The sequence below is a fragment of the Pogoniulus pusillus genome, chromosome 26 (assembly GCF_015220805.1).
Source record: "Pogoniulus pusillus isolate bPogPus1 chromosome 26, bPogPus1.pri, whole genome shotgun sequence".
NCBI classification, from domain to species: Eukaryota; Metazoa; Chordata; class Aves; order Piciformes; family Lybiidae; genus Pogoniulus; species Pogoniulus pusillus.
The window spans coordinates 13,671,695-13,685,711 of record NC_087289.1 but is presented as its reverse complement, the minus strand read 5'-3'; the positions used below and the strand labels follow the sequence as shown (position 1 = coordinate 13,685,711).

The following is a 14,017-nucleotide window of genomic DNA, read 5'->3' as shown; positions in this document are numbered from 1 at the left end:
CCCTAATCATCCTTGCAGCCCTCTGCTGGACCTTCTGCAGCAGATCCCTGTCCCTCTTAAACTGGGGAACCCAAACCTGAACACAGTATTCAAGATGAGTTCTCAGCAGGGCAGAGTAGAAGGGAAGGAGAATCTCCCTTGATCTGCTGGACACACTCTTCCTAATACACCCCAGGATCCCATTGCCCTTCTTGGCCACAAGGGCACATTGCTGTGCCATGGGTAACTTGTTCTCCACCAGCACCCCCAGGACCCTCTCCACAGGACTGCTCTCCAGCAGATCACCTCCCGCCCTGTCCTGGTGCAGTTTATTATTCCTCCCCAGGTGCAGGACTCTGCACTTGTCCTTGTTGAACCTCATTTGGTTCCTCTGTGCCCAGCTCTCCAGTCTGTTGTTCCAATACCCTGTCACCCATCTTCCAGCACACACAGATTTTCCCCTACGTGTTTCAGTGTGTATTGAAGTTGTGTAACGAGAGAAGCAGCCATCAGCTCTACAGTTGCTCTCCTTCTCCTAACTGCAGATCCTAATCTTCCCCCGTGCACCATGGCTACTGGCAGCTGGACTGTGCCTGTGCCCAGCAGGGCCTGGTGGTAATGGTGGCTGGATTTATCCATGTGGGAAGGATGAGGGACACTGCTCCGGCGGTCACTTCAGGACAAGCAAGGCTCTCGCAAAATGCCTTCATGCAAGAGTGTAAACTTCAGCTGGGAAGAAACAAGAGGCTGGAAGGGACACAGGACAAGTGGAGAAAGCTCTGGTCAGTGCCTCTTAAAGCAACAACATTGCTTAGATATTTTGGGATGTTTTGTCTTTAACCTCCTCAAGAATAGAAGAGGGCTCAGGTCTGGAGTTTTGCCTTTTACTGCTCCGAGGCACGTCCTGTGGTGGTGCAGGGTGCTGTTAGGCAACAGCTTGTTTGAGGCCAGTGACAGCGTTGTCCACTTGCCAAGCAGGTGCTGTGGAGCAGGTCCGTTTAAGGAGATGGAAACATCAGATAATTGTGAGGGTGATGTGAATGTTGCAATTCATATGTTATTTTCATAGCAGTGACGTTTTCCCCTACACATCTGTGTGGCAGTAGGAGCTGAGAGCGGTGCTGTAGCCATGTTGTGGCTGGGGAAGGCTGCAGTGTGGGTCTGCCTCAGCAGGTCCAGGTGTGGGGTGTGTGTGCTGTGGAACCGAAGGAGATGAGCGTTTGCACATGGGTGTTTGAAGACAAGCCTGTCAACTGCAAGTGCTGTGCTTAGTCTACTGCTCCTTAGGCTGCCCGGGTTAGAGGCTGAGAACGGTGGTGTTTTGGGTGCTGCTGCGGCCCAGGCCTTGCACAGGGCAGAGAGATGGAGGAGCTAAAGCTTGCAAAGATGAACACCATGCTGCTTGCTGCAGCTTCAGCTGGGCTGGGGCAGCTCCCCATAGCACTGTGACCCTGCTGCTCCTTCTGCACCCAAATGCAGCATCAGACGTGCAAGCTGCTTTTGGAGAAGGGTGTTTGAGAAAGTGGTTCTCTCTACAGCTACCTGACAAGAGGCTGCAGTTGAGGTCGGGGTTGGGCTCTTTTCCCTAGGTGATGGAACAAGAGGAAATGGCCTGAAATTGTGCCACGGGAGGTTTAGGTCGGGTACTAGTTTACCATTTATTTCGTGCAAGAGCGGCCAGGGAATGGCACAGGCTGCCCAGGGAGGCGGTGCAGTCACTGTCCCTGGAGTTGTTCAAGAACCATGCGAACGTGGCACATCAGGACATGGTTTCATGGCCGTGGTAGCGTTAGATCGACGTTTGGACTCGATGACCTTTGAGGTCTCTTCCATGGGGTACGGAGGAAGAGGTAGATCCCAAAGTCTCTCTTTTTCCTGCCAGAGCTGCCCGCTGAGCGTGGCCTTGTGGCTAGCGATGTGAGAAACTCTCAGTCACCCCAGAGGACCAACAAGGCAGGAGACACCCTGGCCCGGCCGGTGGCTCCTTGTGCTCCATGTCCCTTCAGTGGCAGCAGCAGCCTCTGCAGCGACAGGGCCTTAAGGACCAGGGTAGCGTCCTGCCGCCTTGGCAGCAGCCTGGCAGAACGGGGAGGGGGGAAGAAGTTTCAGCTGCTGCGACGGAGGCGGCCTCTGGGGACGGCTCACCGGAGGAGCTCTCTATCCTCCCAGGGGCGAACGACGCCGGCGACCGGCCAGCTGGGCTGGGCTGTAAGCCAGGGCGCGCTGCGCCACTCCCCTCCGCGAGGAGCGGCCGCAGGTGCCGGCAATAACGAGCCAGGGAGGCAGCGCAGCAGAGGCTGCCGCGCCGGAGGGTGTCCCCGGGCAGCCCCCGCCCCGCCGCGGCGGCGGTGGGTGGGCGGGGCGCCGGGCGGGGCGCGCGGCCGGCGGAGAGCGAGCGGCGCAGCTGGGCCGCTCGGCAGCGCCTCCCGCCGCTGCGGCACCATGTGGCAGCCGGCCACGGAGCGCCTGCAGGTAACGGGCGCGGGGGGGCCGGCGCGGGAGGCAGCGGAGCTGCGCTGCGGCGGGGGGAGCCTGGCCGGCCGGCCGGCTACCGGGAGTTTGTTGCAACTTCTTCGCCGCCTTGCCCCCGCGGTTGGGTATTCGGGAGAGACACGGGACACGCAGTGCTGGGGGAAGGGAGACGCTGCCCTGGCGGTGTCCCGGCTGCCGCTGCCCGGTGGCTCCGACGCTCCCCGCGGAGCTTAGGTTGCCAGCCGGAGAGGTCGGCTGCGGCCACCTGGGTCCCGCGGGGCGGCTCGGCTTGGTCCAGGGGGAGCGCTCTGGTTGGGGGCCTCTCGCCGCGCACCCCTCAGGTGAGGAGATCCCTGCCTGCCTGGCCGGCTGCCGCTTGCGCTGCGTTACGGGAGGGTCCGTCCGGGATGTGTGGGGTCACAGTATCCCTACTGGAGCCCTTTGCCACCCCCGAATCCAGGGGTCCGGGCGATCGGTGGGAGCTTGCTCCTCCCCCGTCCCTGCGCCGCCTCTTCGCACCCTGCGGGCGGTGAGTCGTGCTCCGTTAGCCCCGGCTCGGTCCTTTGGTGTGTGCTGCTGGGCGCGTTTCGTGCTCTGGGCCACACCGGCACAAGCGGAGCGCACAGCGAAACCAAACTCGCTTAGTAGTTTGGCAAGAAAAGGTTATTATTGTTTTTGAGAGTCAAATCGAGGGTTTGCTTCTCTCTCATCGAGCTTTGGTCTGAGTTGATAGTAGAGGCAAGCTGAGCACATCAGAGAACTACGGAATGGTAGGGGCTGGAAGTGACCTCCAGAGATCATCGACTCCAACTGCCTCTGCCACAGCAGGATCACCTAGGGCGGGCGAGGCCCGAACGCATCCAGGCGGGTGTTGAAAGTCTCCAGAGGAGGCTCCACGGCCTCTCTGGGTACCCTGTTCCTAGGCTCCATGGCTCTTACAGTAGAGAAGTTTTTCCTCACGTTGAGGTGGAACTTCGTGTATTGCAGTTTGTGTTCAGTGCCCCTCGTGTTATCAGGACGCAGGTCTGAGAGCTTTAATCTGCATCAGCCAGCAACAGGACTCTTTACTTCTCTTGACAAGATCTCTTTTTTTCCTGCATTAAGAATCTGGATTCTGAGTGGGTAGGAAGGATGTGCCACATCCATAGTTAGTGGACTCCAGGCTGATAACTCTCTGAGTATACTGTTATTTGTTTGCCAGTGTTAGCTGGAAACTGAACTGCAAATAGCAAGGACTACCCAATTTCCCTGGGGGATGTTTCTCCAGGGGGAGAATCTGAGGTGAAGCTGCACCCAATAGTTAGGAAGAAAAAGAGGAGGTGAGGGAAGGCAAGGAGAAGGAGAGAGCTGAGATTAGCAGTGTTGTGCTGGTCTGAATTATAAAGGCCCCCTTGGTGTAATTTCGAGGTGTTAAGAATAACAAGATGCAGCTGTCACAAATACTTGATGATGCCTGCAAGAGCGTGCAGGGCTAAGAGAACTAAGCGCCTGTGTTTTGCAGGGTAGGGTTGAGTGTGTGCCGTTATTTGGGTGTCTCAGGTACCACTCACACTGGTGGGGTCTGGATGTTAATGCCTGTGTGCTGTGGGGAGCTTGGGCTGTCTGGAGAGGGAGTGCTCCTGGGGCCTCTCACTTACCTTCTGCAGCACAGCCAGGGGAGGCCATGCTCCTGTGGTCTGCTGGAGGGCAGCCACGAGCACCAAAGTTCTCAGCTGTGGCCACTGACGTTGTTCATCCTACTACTGATTGCTTTCAGCTGGAGGCTCCAGGCATCCTGAGCCCTTCAAAATTCTGAGAGCCTGTAAATGCAGTCATTGCCCACGGGAGTTGCTGTGGAAGTATATGAAGAGCTGTAGCTACTCTTTAAAACAAAACAAGCCAGAGTGATCCAAAACTGCAGAATGAAATTGCCTCACACCCTAAAACGGGGAGAAGTGGAAAGCCTTAGAAAAGTCACAAGGAGCCTATAATAATTCTGTGTATAATGGCACAGTGAACAGTGGGTGAAACAAATGCAGTGAACACAAGGATGCTGAGAAGTAATCGCATCGCAAGGATGTGATCCTGAAATTGGAAGCTGGATCCTCTGCATCCATATACAGAAGCCAGAGTTGCATGGGCAACAGGTTACCTAATATCCTCAGCCACACTGGGGTTTTTGTTTGCTTTTGCCAAAGAAATACCCACTTTGAATCCTCCTCACTTCAGGAGCCATTGATCTTCTGTCTTCCAAGAACCACTTGTTGTGCATTGCCACCTGGGCCAGAGCTGCTGGCTGTGCTGCCCAGCTCCTCCTGAGGAGAGTTTGGGCAAGGTAACAAATGCATATTGTTTTTCCCCCGTACTTCTAGAGAACCTCAACATCTTGATTCCATTTCAGACATCCCATGTTGTTGTCTTTGTCCCATACTCACTCTCTCCTGGCACCCAGCTGCTGTCAAAGAAATCTTAGTGCTGTTGAGGAGTTGAAAGGTGGCACTCTGCTTGTCCCTGGCATCACAAGTGGTCACCATGGCTGGCAAGCATGTTTTGGGAGGGTGCTGAGCATGGGATTTTGATTGTAGCAGGGAAGTACTTAGTCATGAAGTAGAGCAGATGAAGTTTTATGGTCTGTATTTGTGCATTGTGCAATTGCAGCTTATGCCAAGTGACTGGAGTCTTCATCTCTGGAGACATTTAAAACCCTCCTGGATGTGTTCCTGTGTCACTTTTTCTGGGTGAACTTCCCTTGGCAGGGAGGTTGGACTTGATCTCCAGATGTCCCTTCCAACCCCTACCATGCTGTGGTTTGGGGATTATATAATGGCTGGTCCAGCCCTGCCTTCTGTAGGTTGGGCTTTGAGCAGATGTGTGGGTGCAGAAGGTGTGGAGCTGGCACAACTGTCTTGGTGTTTTAATGTACAAGTTGTATGTGGCATAATTTTGACCTGAACATGTCTTGCCCTGACTCCAGCTGTGGCAAAGTGCAGGTCTGTTGATAGTCCATGCAATACCTCTGTGCTGAGGAAAACGGCAGAGAAAATATTCTGCTCTTTCGTGTGTGTGCCTGGCCTTGTTCAGCAAGGGAAAGTATGGGCTGAGTTTTGGAAGCAGATGCCCCTTGGTAAGGGTCAGTCCTGCCTGCATTGCTAAGGCGAGCTGTGGGTGTTTATGGCAGCAAGCATCGCGGTGTAAAGGCTCCTGTTGTGTTCTGACCGAGCGTGCAGTGGTCATCTGTTTCTTGCAGGTCTCCCTTCCTAGTCCCATGCGTTGTAAGACAAGGCTGCACATTCCTGGTCTGTGGCCACTTGTCTAAAAGCTACTTCTGTTCCAAATGGGCTCAGTCCTGTCAAGTGTCACAGTTTGTACTGAAGTTTTTGGTGTTGGCTAGACAGTACGATTGCGGTGGTGAGCTCAGCAGCAGAGCTCATGCATACGCAATGGCAATGAGGAGCTGTCATCAGCTGCTCCATTATGAAACTGGTGAGCTGGGCCATGAGCTGGGCTGGTCCCTGCTGCTGTCGTGGCCATGCACTGCTGAGAAGTGCTGCCCTTCCTGTGCTTTTGCTGGAATTATCTGTTATCACTTGTTCACTGATTTAGATTCGTGGGTTTTGGTCACTCTGTTTCATACTCTTTGGTGGGAGCTTTTCCTGTTATCCCTGTTCCTGTGAGTTACGTTGAGCTGAGTTAAATGGAATAGAAAAATGAACTAGAAAAAGTGTAAATATCCATATTTCTGGAATTCCCTTGGAAGTATAGTGAAGCATGCTTTTGCTTCTGCTGTTCCTTTCACTGTGGTTCTTTCACCTGTAGTGACTTGGCAATTAGGTGTGTTTTCTCCAGAGCTAGTGGGACAGTGAGATACGTGGGAAGCTGCAGAGCTGGGCCCCTGCAGGAATGTACCAGAGGGATCACCGAGTCTCTGTTGTGGTGCTTGAGAAAACTGTGATTTGGCAGGTAATGCAGGCATTAGCCTTATTCACACTTAATATAAGAGAGATGGGCGAGGAGTGGCCTGAGAGCAGTCTTGAGGAGAAGGGCTTAGGGGTGTCAGCTGATGAAAAACTCTGCATCAGGTGGCAGTGTGCACCAGCTGTGCTGCATCAAAAGGAATGTGATCAACAGGATGCAGGTGATTCTCCCCCTCTACTCTGGCGAGACCCTGCCTGGAGCATTGCATCCAATTCTGGGGCCCCCAGCACAAGAAGGATGAGGAACTGTTGGAGCAGGTCCACGGGAGGCGATCAGAGGGCTGGAACACCTTCCCTATGAGGACAGGCTGCAAGAATTGGATGTGTTCAGCATGGAGAAGAGAAGGCTTTGGGAAGAACCTATAGCAGGCTTCCAGTGCCTGAAGTGGGCCTGCAAGAAAGCTTGTAGTGGTTTGTAGTGCTGGGATGAATAGGAATGGCTTTAAGATGGAAAAGGATAGATTTTGTCTGGAGATTAAAGTGAGGAGGGGAAAGACACTGGAACAGGTTGTCCAGAGGTCTGGAAAACAAGATCTATGAGGAGCAGCTGAGAGAATTGGGGTTGTTTAGTCTGGAGAAGAGGAGGCTGAGAGGGGACCTTATTGCCCTCTACAACTACCTAAAAGGAGGTTGTAGTGAGGCTGGGGCTGGTCTCTTCTCCCTAATTACTAATGATAGGACAAGAGGAAATGGCCTCAAGTTGCATCAGGGGAGGCTTAGGTTGGCTGTTCAGAGGAAATTCTTTACTGAGTGAGTGGTCAGGCACTGGAACAGGCTGCCCAGGGAGGTGGTGGAGTCCCCATCCCTGGAGGTGTTTAAAAGGAGAGTGGATGTGGTGCTTGAGGCTGTGGTCCAGTGCTGAAGGATGCTGGGATGAAGGTTGGACTGGCTAATCCTGGTGGTCCTTTCCAACCACAGTGATTCATAGTGCTTAGATGTTGTGCTGAGGGATTTGGTTTAGTCATGGACTTGTCAGTGTGAAACTAATGATTGGACTCAATGGTCTTGAAGGGCTTTTCCAATCTAAGAAATTCTGTGTTCAATGCCAGGCTGGACAGAGCTTTGAGCAACTTATTCTAGAAGGTGTCCCTACAGAGGGTTGTAACTAGATGATCTTTAATGTTCCTTCCAACCCAAACCATTCTTTGATTCTAAGATTTGAGACTGTGTCTTATTTGAAGACTTTTTCTTCTCTGGTTTCTGTGGCAGTGTTCCTGGTTCACATCCAGTAAGATGTGGGTTTAGATACTGAACATGCATGTGCCTCCCTGTCTCCTCTGCTGGAGCATTGCCTCGGGGAGCTCCAGGGGTTTCAGGGTTATTCTCCCTGCAGCAGGGCTTGCTTTGCTTTATAGGTGTGGTTTGTGTTGCTGTGCTTGCAGCAGGATCTTATTGATGGTTGTAAGTAGTGCTCAGACTTCTGGCTTGGCATTGGTGGCAGCAACACTGATTGAAATGATGCTGAAAATCTTCTGAAGTCTTTTCAAGAAAGAGTTTCTAGATGTACCTCCTGTGCCTGGCAGTGCAGCTGAGACTTGAGAGCTGCCAGCCTCAGCAGTGCTCATGTGAGGACTGTGAGGTGTTTTCTGGAAACAGGCTAGATCTGCCCGTGCTTCTGTGTGCCTGCCTGAGAGATGACTGCTGTTTGCTGTGAAACCCAAGCTTCCCTGAAGCTCCATGACAGCCACTGTTTCTGGATAATGAATCCCAGGGGGGGCACAGTTTGCGAGGTCATGCTGTTTATCAGTTTGCCTGCCTTTCTTAACATGTGTGGGGGACAGGGATCGCTGCCCCCGAGTATGTTTTCCCCTGGAGTGGGACAGTGGTGCTGGTGCTGCTTGGCCTCATTCTGCAGTGCATCTCAGACATGCGTGTTCATGAGCCCTCCTTCTGGAGAAGCTCATGGTGTTCTGCAGGTGGTACACTAGTGGTGTTCCCCAGGGATCAGTGCTGGGCCCAGTCCTGTTCAATATCTTTACTGATGACCTGGACGAGGGGATTGAGTCCAGCATCAGTAAGTTTGCAGATGACACCAAGCTAGGAGCAGGTGTTGATCTGTTGGAAGGTAGGAGAGCCCTGCAGAGAGGGATCTGGACAGGCTGGATGGGTGGGCAGAGGCCAGCAGGATGAGATTGAACAAGGCCAAGTGCAGGGTTCTGCACTTTGGCCACAACAACCCCAAGCAGCACTACAGGCTGGGGACTGAGTGGCTGGAGAGCAGCCAGGAGGAAAGGGACCTTGGGGTACTGATAGATAGTAAGCTGAAGATGAGGCAGCAGTGTGCCCAGGTGGCCAAGAGAGCCAGTGGCATCCTGGCCTGCATCAGGAACAGTGTGGCCAGTAGGACAAGGGAGGTTATTCTGCCCCTGTACTCAGCACTGCTCAGGCCACACCTTGAGTGCTGTGTCCAGTTCTGGGCTCCTCAATTCAAGAGAGATGTTGAGGTGCTGGAATGTGTCCAGAGAATGGCAACAAAGCTGGTGAGGGGCCTGGAACACAAATCCTATGAGGAGAGGCTGAGGGAACTGGGGGTGTGCAGCCTGTAGAAGAGGAAGCTCAGGGGTGATCTTATTACTGTCTACAAGTACCTGAAGGGACATTTTAGCCAGGTGGGGGGTGGCCTCTTCTCTCAGACAACCAGCAATAGAACAAGGGGACACAGGCTCAAGTTGTGCCAGGGTAGGTATAGGCTGGATATTAGGAGGAAGTTCTCAGAGAGAGTGATTGGCATTGGAATGGGCTGCCCAGGGAGGTGGTGGAGGCACCATCCCCTGAAGGTCTTCAAGAAAAGACTGGCTGGGGCACTTAGTGCCATGGTCTGGTTGATTGGATAGGGCTGGGTGCTAGGTTGGACTGGATGATCTTGGAGGTCTCTTCCAACCTGGTTGGTTGATTCTATGATTCTACAGCTGCTGAGCTCCCGTGAGCAGGGAGCAGAATGAGGGTGCTGTGTCCCGGAGCTGGCTCTGTCCCTGTCTGCAGTCCTGGGTGGGACCATGCAGTTGCTTCAGATGCTTTTCTTGGGCACCCAGTTGTCTCTGGCTCAGCCTCTGTGGTTGGAATGTGTTTCTGTGCTTTGTAACTACTTCTTGAATCTGCTGATACTTTGACTTTGGGATGAGAGACAGTGTTGATAAATTGCATCCTGGCCTGGATCAGGAATAGCTAATGTGGCCAGCAGAAGGGGGGAAGTGATTGTGCCCCTGTGCTTGGCAATGGTGAGGCCACACCTCGAATACCAGGTTCAGTTTTGGGTCCCTCACTACAAGAAGAACACTGAGGTGCTGGAGCATGTCTAGAGAAGGGCAACAAAGCTGGCAAAGGGTCTACAAGAACAGGTCTTGTAAGGAGTGGCTGAGAGAACAGGGGTTGTTTAGTCTGGAGAGGAGGCAGCTGAGGGTAGAATCATAGAATGGTTTAGGTTGGAAGGGACCTCAAAGATCATCTAGTTCCAACCCCAGGCCATAGACAGGGACACCTCCCACTAGAACAGGTCACTCATTGCTCTCTACAACTCCCTGACAGGAGGTTGGAGTGAGGTGAGGGTTGGATTCTCCTCCTGTTCAGGTGATAGCACAAGAGGAGATGGCCTGAAACTGTGCTAGGGAGGCTAGTTTGGATATCAGGAAGTATTTTTTTTGCTGCAAGGGTAATGAGGCATTGGAACAGGCTGCCTAGGGAGGTGGTGGAGTCACTGTCCCTGGAAGCGTTCGCAAAACCTGTGGACGTGGCACTGTGGGACATGGTTTAATGACCATGGTGGTCTTGGGTTGAAGGTTGGACTTGATGATCTTTGAGTTTCTTTCCAATCAAACCAGTTCTGTGATATTTTGTGCATCCACTACCACCTAGTACAGACAGCAACTGTGTTTCCCATGATGGGAACACTGAAACTGTCCCCTAAAGCAAGGCAGCTGTGGGCAGGCGTACATGCGTGCCTGCTTCCAAGCAGCCATGGGCGCAGCGTGCCTTCAGATGTCGTGTGCATTTAGGTGCAGATGCTGCTGGATGCACAATCCACTTCTCTCTGTTACACAGAACCCTGTGCATGTATCACAGTATCATCAGGGTTGGAAGAGACCTCACAGATCATCAGGTCCAACCCTTTACCACAGAGCTCAAGGCTAGACCATGGCACCAAGTGCCACGTCCAGTCCTGCCTTGAACAGCTCCAGGGACGGCGACTCCACCACCTCCCCGGGCAGCCCATTCCGGTGTCCAGTGACTCTCTCAGTGAAGAACTTTCTCCTCACCTCCAGCCTAAATCTCCCCTGGCACAGCCTGAGGCTATGTCCTCTCGTTCTGGTGCTGGCCACCTGAGAGAAGAGAGCAACCTCCTCCTGGCCACAACCACCCTTCAGGTAGTTGTAGACAGCAATAAGGTCACCCCTGAGCCTCCTCTTCTCCAGGCTAACCAATCCCAGCTCCCTCAGCCTCTCCTCGTAGGGCTGTGCTCAAGGCCTCTCCCCAGCCTCATCGCCCTTCTCTGGACACGCTCAAGCATCTCAATGTCCCTCCTAAACTGGGGGGCCCAGAACTGAACACAGCACTCAAGGTGTGGTCTAACCAGTGCAGAGTACAGGGGCAGAATGACCTCCCTGCTCCTGCTGACCACACCATTCCTGATGCAGGCCAGGATGCCACTGGCTCTCTTGGCCACCTGGGCACACTGCTGGCTCATGTTCAGGTGGGTATCAATCAGCACCCCCAGATCCCTCTCTGTCTGGCTGCTCTCCAGCCACTCTGACCCCAGCCTGTATCTCTGCATGGGGTTGCTGTGGCCGAAGTGCAGCACCCTGCACTTGGAGCTATTGAACTCCATCCCATTGGACTCTGCCCATCTGTCCAGGCAGTGAAGGTCCTGCTGCAGAGCCCTTCTGCCCTCCAACCCAGCCACATCTGCCCCCAGCTTAGTGTCATCTGCAAACTTGCAGTCATCTGCAAACTTGCAAACTTAGTGTCATCTGCAAACTTGCAAAAAATGCAGTGTACAGCCAGCTGAAGGAATAGTTTCCCAGTTGTTAAAAGCATGTGGAAAAGCTCCTTTGTAAAACCCTCACACCAAGATGTTGTCAGCGCAAGGCACACAAAGGGCTGTCTAGGCAGAATCTGCTGCAGGACGTGCGTAGCAGGGCCGGTACTACTGCTGAGCTCTGGTTTCATTAAATGTTGTGTCAGAAGGAAAAAGTGAAAAGTATTTGAAATTTAAGCTTAAGTCATGTGGATGCAAATGTCTGGGAAGTCTTACAGCCCGGAGTTTTGGCAGGGTATAGCTTCAAGTATCTTTCAAGGCATCAAAGTTCTTGCCCAAGTTTGCTGCTATGACTTTACAGCAGTCAAAGATCTTTATAGCAAAGCTCTGTGATTCCAGCAAGCTCATCTGGCACTACTTAGCTTGGGCAGTTCCTTTTTTTTTCCCCCTCTCTGTGTTATTTATTCTTCATACAAAATGAATGGCTGGAAAAATGGTAACTTTGGGAAGCATTCTATGACCAAAAGAAAATGAAAATCAGTGACTGCCTTGTGGAAGGTCCCCTGGGAAATGATCTGAAGGGTTCATTTGTAGTGTACTACGACAGCCTGTTTGACCAAGAAAAATAAAACAAAAAGAATAAAGCAGTGATTTCCTTGAAGGAAAACAAACCCAAGTGTTGAGTCTGAGTGGTCCAGCACTTTAACTGCCTGTTTCTCATTCTTTCTGTCACTTGTGGCAGCCAGCAGTGCTGTGCCCAGCGCTTTGCACTTCCTTCCCAGTGCAATGTGTTTACAGCACAGACCTTCAGCATGGGGACGAGAGGTGTGCTGTACTGGACAGGCTTTGGGCCAGTATCCTGCATGCCCAGAGGGCAGCACAGTGCTGTCTTCCTTTGTGATTTGACTCTTTGTGCAAGCAAGATGAGAGTAAATGTGTCACTGAGAGGTCCTTTTAAGTAAGTGTGCCCCCCCCTTCCCCCCCACACACTTTTTTTTCCTTGGTTGGTTGTTTTTTTTTCCCTCCACGGTGCTTTCCTGTATAATAATTGAACTTATTTGCACTTCAAATAATAGCTGGAAAAAATGCAGGTGACAGTAGTGTTACTTTTCTGGACTGTTTCCGAGTAAGTACATCAAAGCTCTTTCACTGAAGATTTTAGACGTGGGTGGTTGTAAATGTGACCTGAGAAGACCTACTATGGCTTTTCTTAGTTCACAGCATCACAGAATTTCCCAGATTGGAAAAGCTCTTCAAGACCATCGAGTCCAATCATTAGTTTCACACTGACAAGTCCTTGACTAAACCAAATCCCTCAGCACAACATCTAATCGCTGTGGTTGGAAAGGACCACCAGGATCATCCAGTCCAGCCTTCACCCCAGCATCCTTCATCATGAAAATGAAGTGATGAATACAAATCTTTGATGCATAGAGACATAAGGGGTAAAAAAACAACCCAAACCCAACACGAGGCTGTGTCTTGCTGGAGTTTACTCTTTTAATGACAGCACTTCAGAATTATTGTTGATCCTGCTGCACTGACCCTATCTCAGCAGTTCAGCAGTGGCTTCTGAAGTGTTGTTTCTGAAGAACCTCCATACATATTTTCATTAAATGGTAACAGCTTTTGTGAGAAAATGACTATGAGCAGTAATAATTTCAGCGTTGGTTTAGAGATGTAAATTTTTTGCCATTCCAGCTGTTTGCCTCTGTTCCCTCCCACTCTTCCCTTGCTCTGGTGTGCTGAGTGCTTTAAAGGAGTGGGTGGGAGGTCTGAAGCAGGTTGATGTCCTTTTTTTGAGCTGTTTTACTCCTGTTCCAGCTTCATGTCTGGCTGTGCTTCGCAGCAATCTTAAGAGCTACATTTCTGACCTGAGTTACTGATAGTGAGCTTTACTGACTGAGCTGTGCTGCGAGTGCAGTGCTGTGGGGTCTGGGGTCTCTGTGCTGTAGCACCAGTACAGTTGCTGCTCTTATGTGGCCCTTCGATGTCTTCAGCCTGTGTCATGCTGGATAATTTTAAGAAGTCTTTTCATGTGTGTAGCCAGGTGGGGGGTGGTCTCTTCTCCCAGGTAACCAGCAATAGAACAAGGGGACACAGTCTCAAGTTGTGCCAGGGTAGGTATAGGCTGGATGTTAGGAAGAAGTTCTTCACAGAGAGAGTGATTGGCATTGGAATGGGCTGCCCAGGGAGGTGGTGGAGGCACTGTCCCTGGGGGTCTTCAAGCAAAGCCTGGATGAGGCACTTAGTGCCATGGTCTGGTTGACTGGATAGGGCTGGGTGCTAGGTTGGACTGGCTGATCTTGGAGGTCTCTTCCAACCTGGTTGATTCTATGTGGAAACATTTTCTGCAAGTATGTTTGATGGGGAACTGCTAAGGACATTGAAAGCAAGTGGAAACTTTGTGAAGTGTCCTGAAGCTAACATTTTATGGCCACTTCTTTCTTCTTTTGGGGTTTGGGAGATGTTTATTCCTTAGGCTTTTTGCAAAGCTTTCAGACTGACCCTAGAGTAAGTTGCCAAGTGTTTTCAAACCCTCCATTTAACGTTAGGCTTTTCCAGAGAGTGTTTTGCTTGGTGGGCATCTCTTCCAAAAACTTGCCCACTCATTCAGTACCTGGAGAGGATAAATTATGTT

At 51.8% G+C, this 14,017-nt stretch overlaps 1 protein-coding gene across 4 annotated transcripts in view; it reads left to right on the top strand.

Annotated features, from left to right (window-relative positions):
• The first annotated feature begins 738 nt into the window (after positions 1–738).
• PID1 (phosphotyrosine interaction domain containing 1) overlaps positions 739–14,017 on the top strand; it is a 97,525-nt gene continuing 84,246 nt past the window's right edge. Inside the window, exon 1 of one of the 4 annotated variants that reach the window (XM_064165092.1) lies at positions 739–761. Coding sequence is in view for 1 of the 4 variants with exons in the window: in XM_064165091.1 (XP_064021161.1) it covers positions 2,422–2,451 (30 nt within the window). In the remaining 3 variants the exon portion in view is untranslated. The other 3 variants (XM_064165091.1, XM_064165093.1, XM_064165094.1) reach the window with 3 other exon arrangements.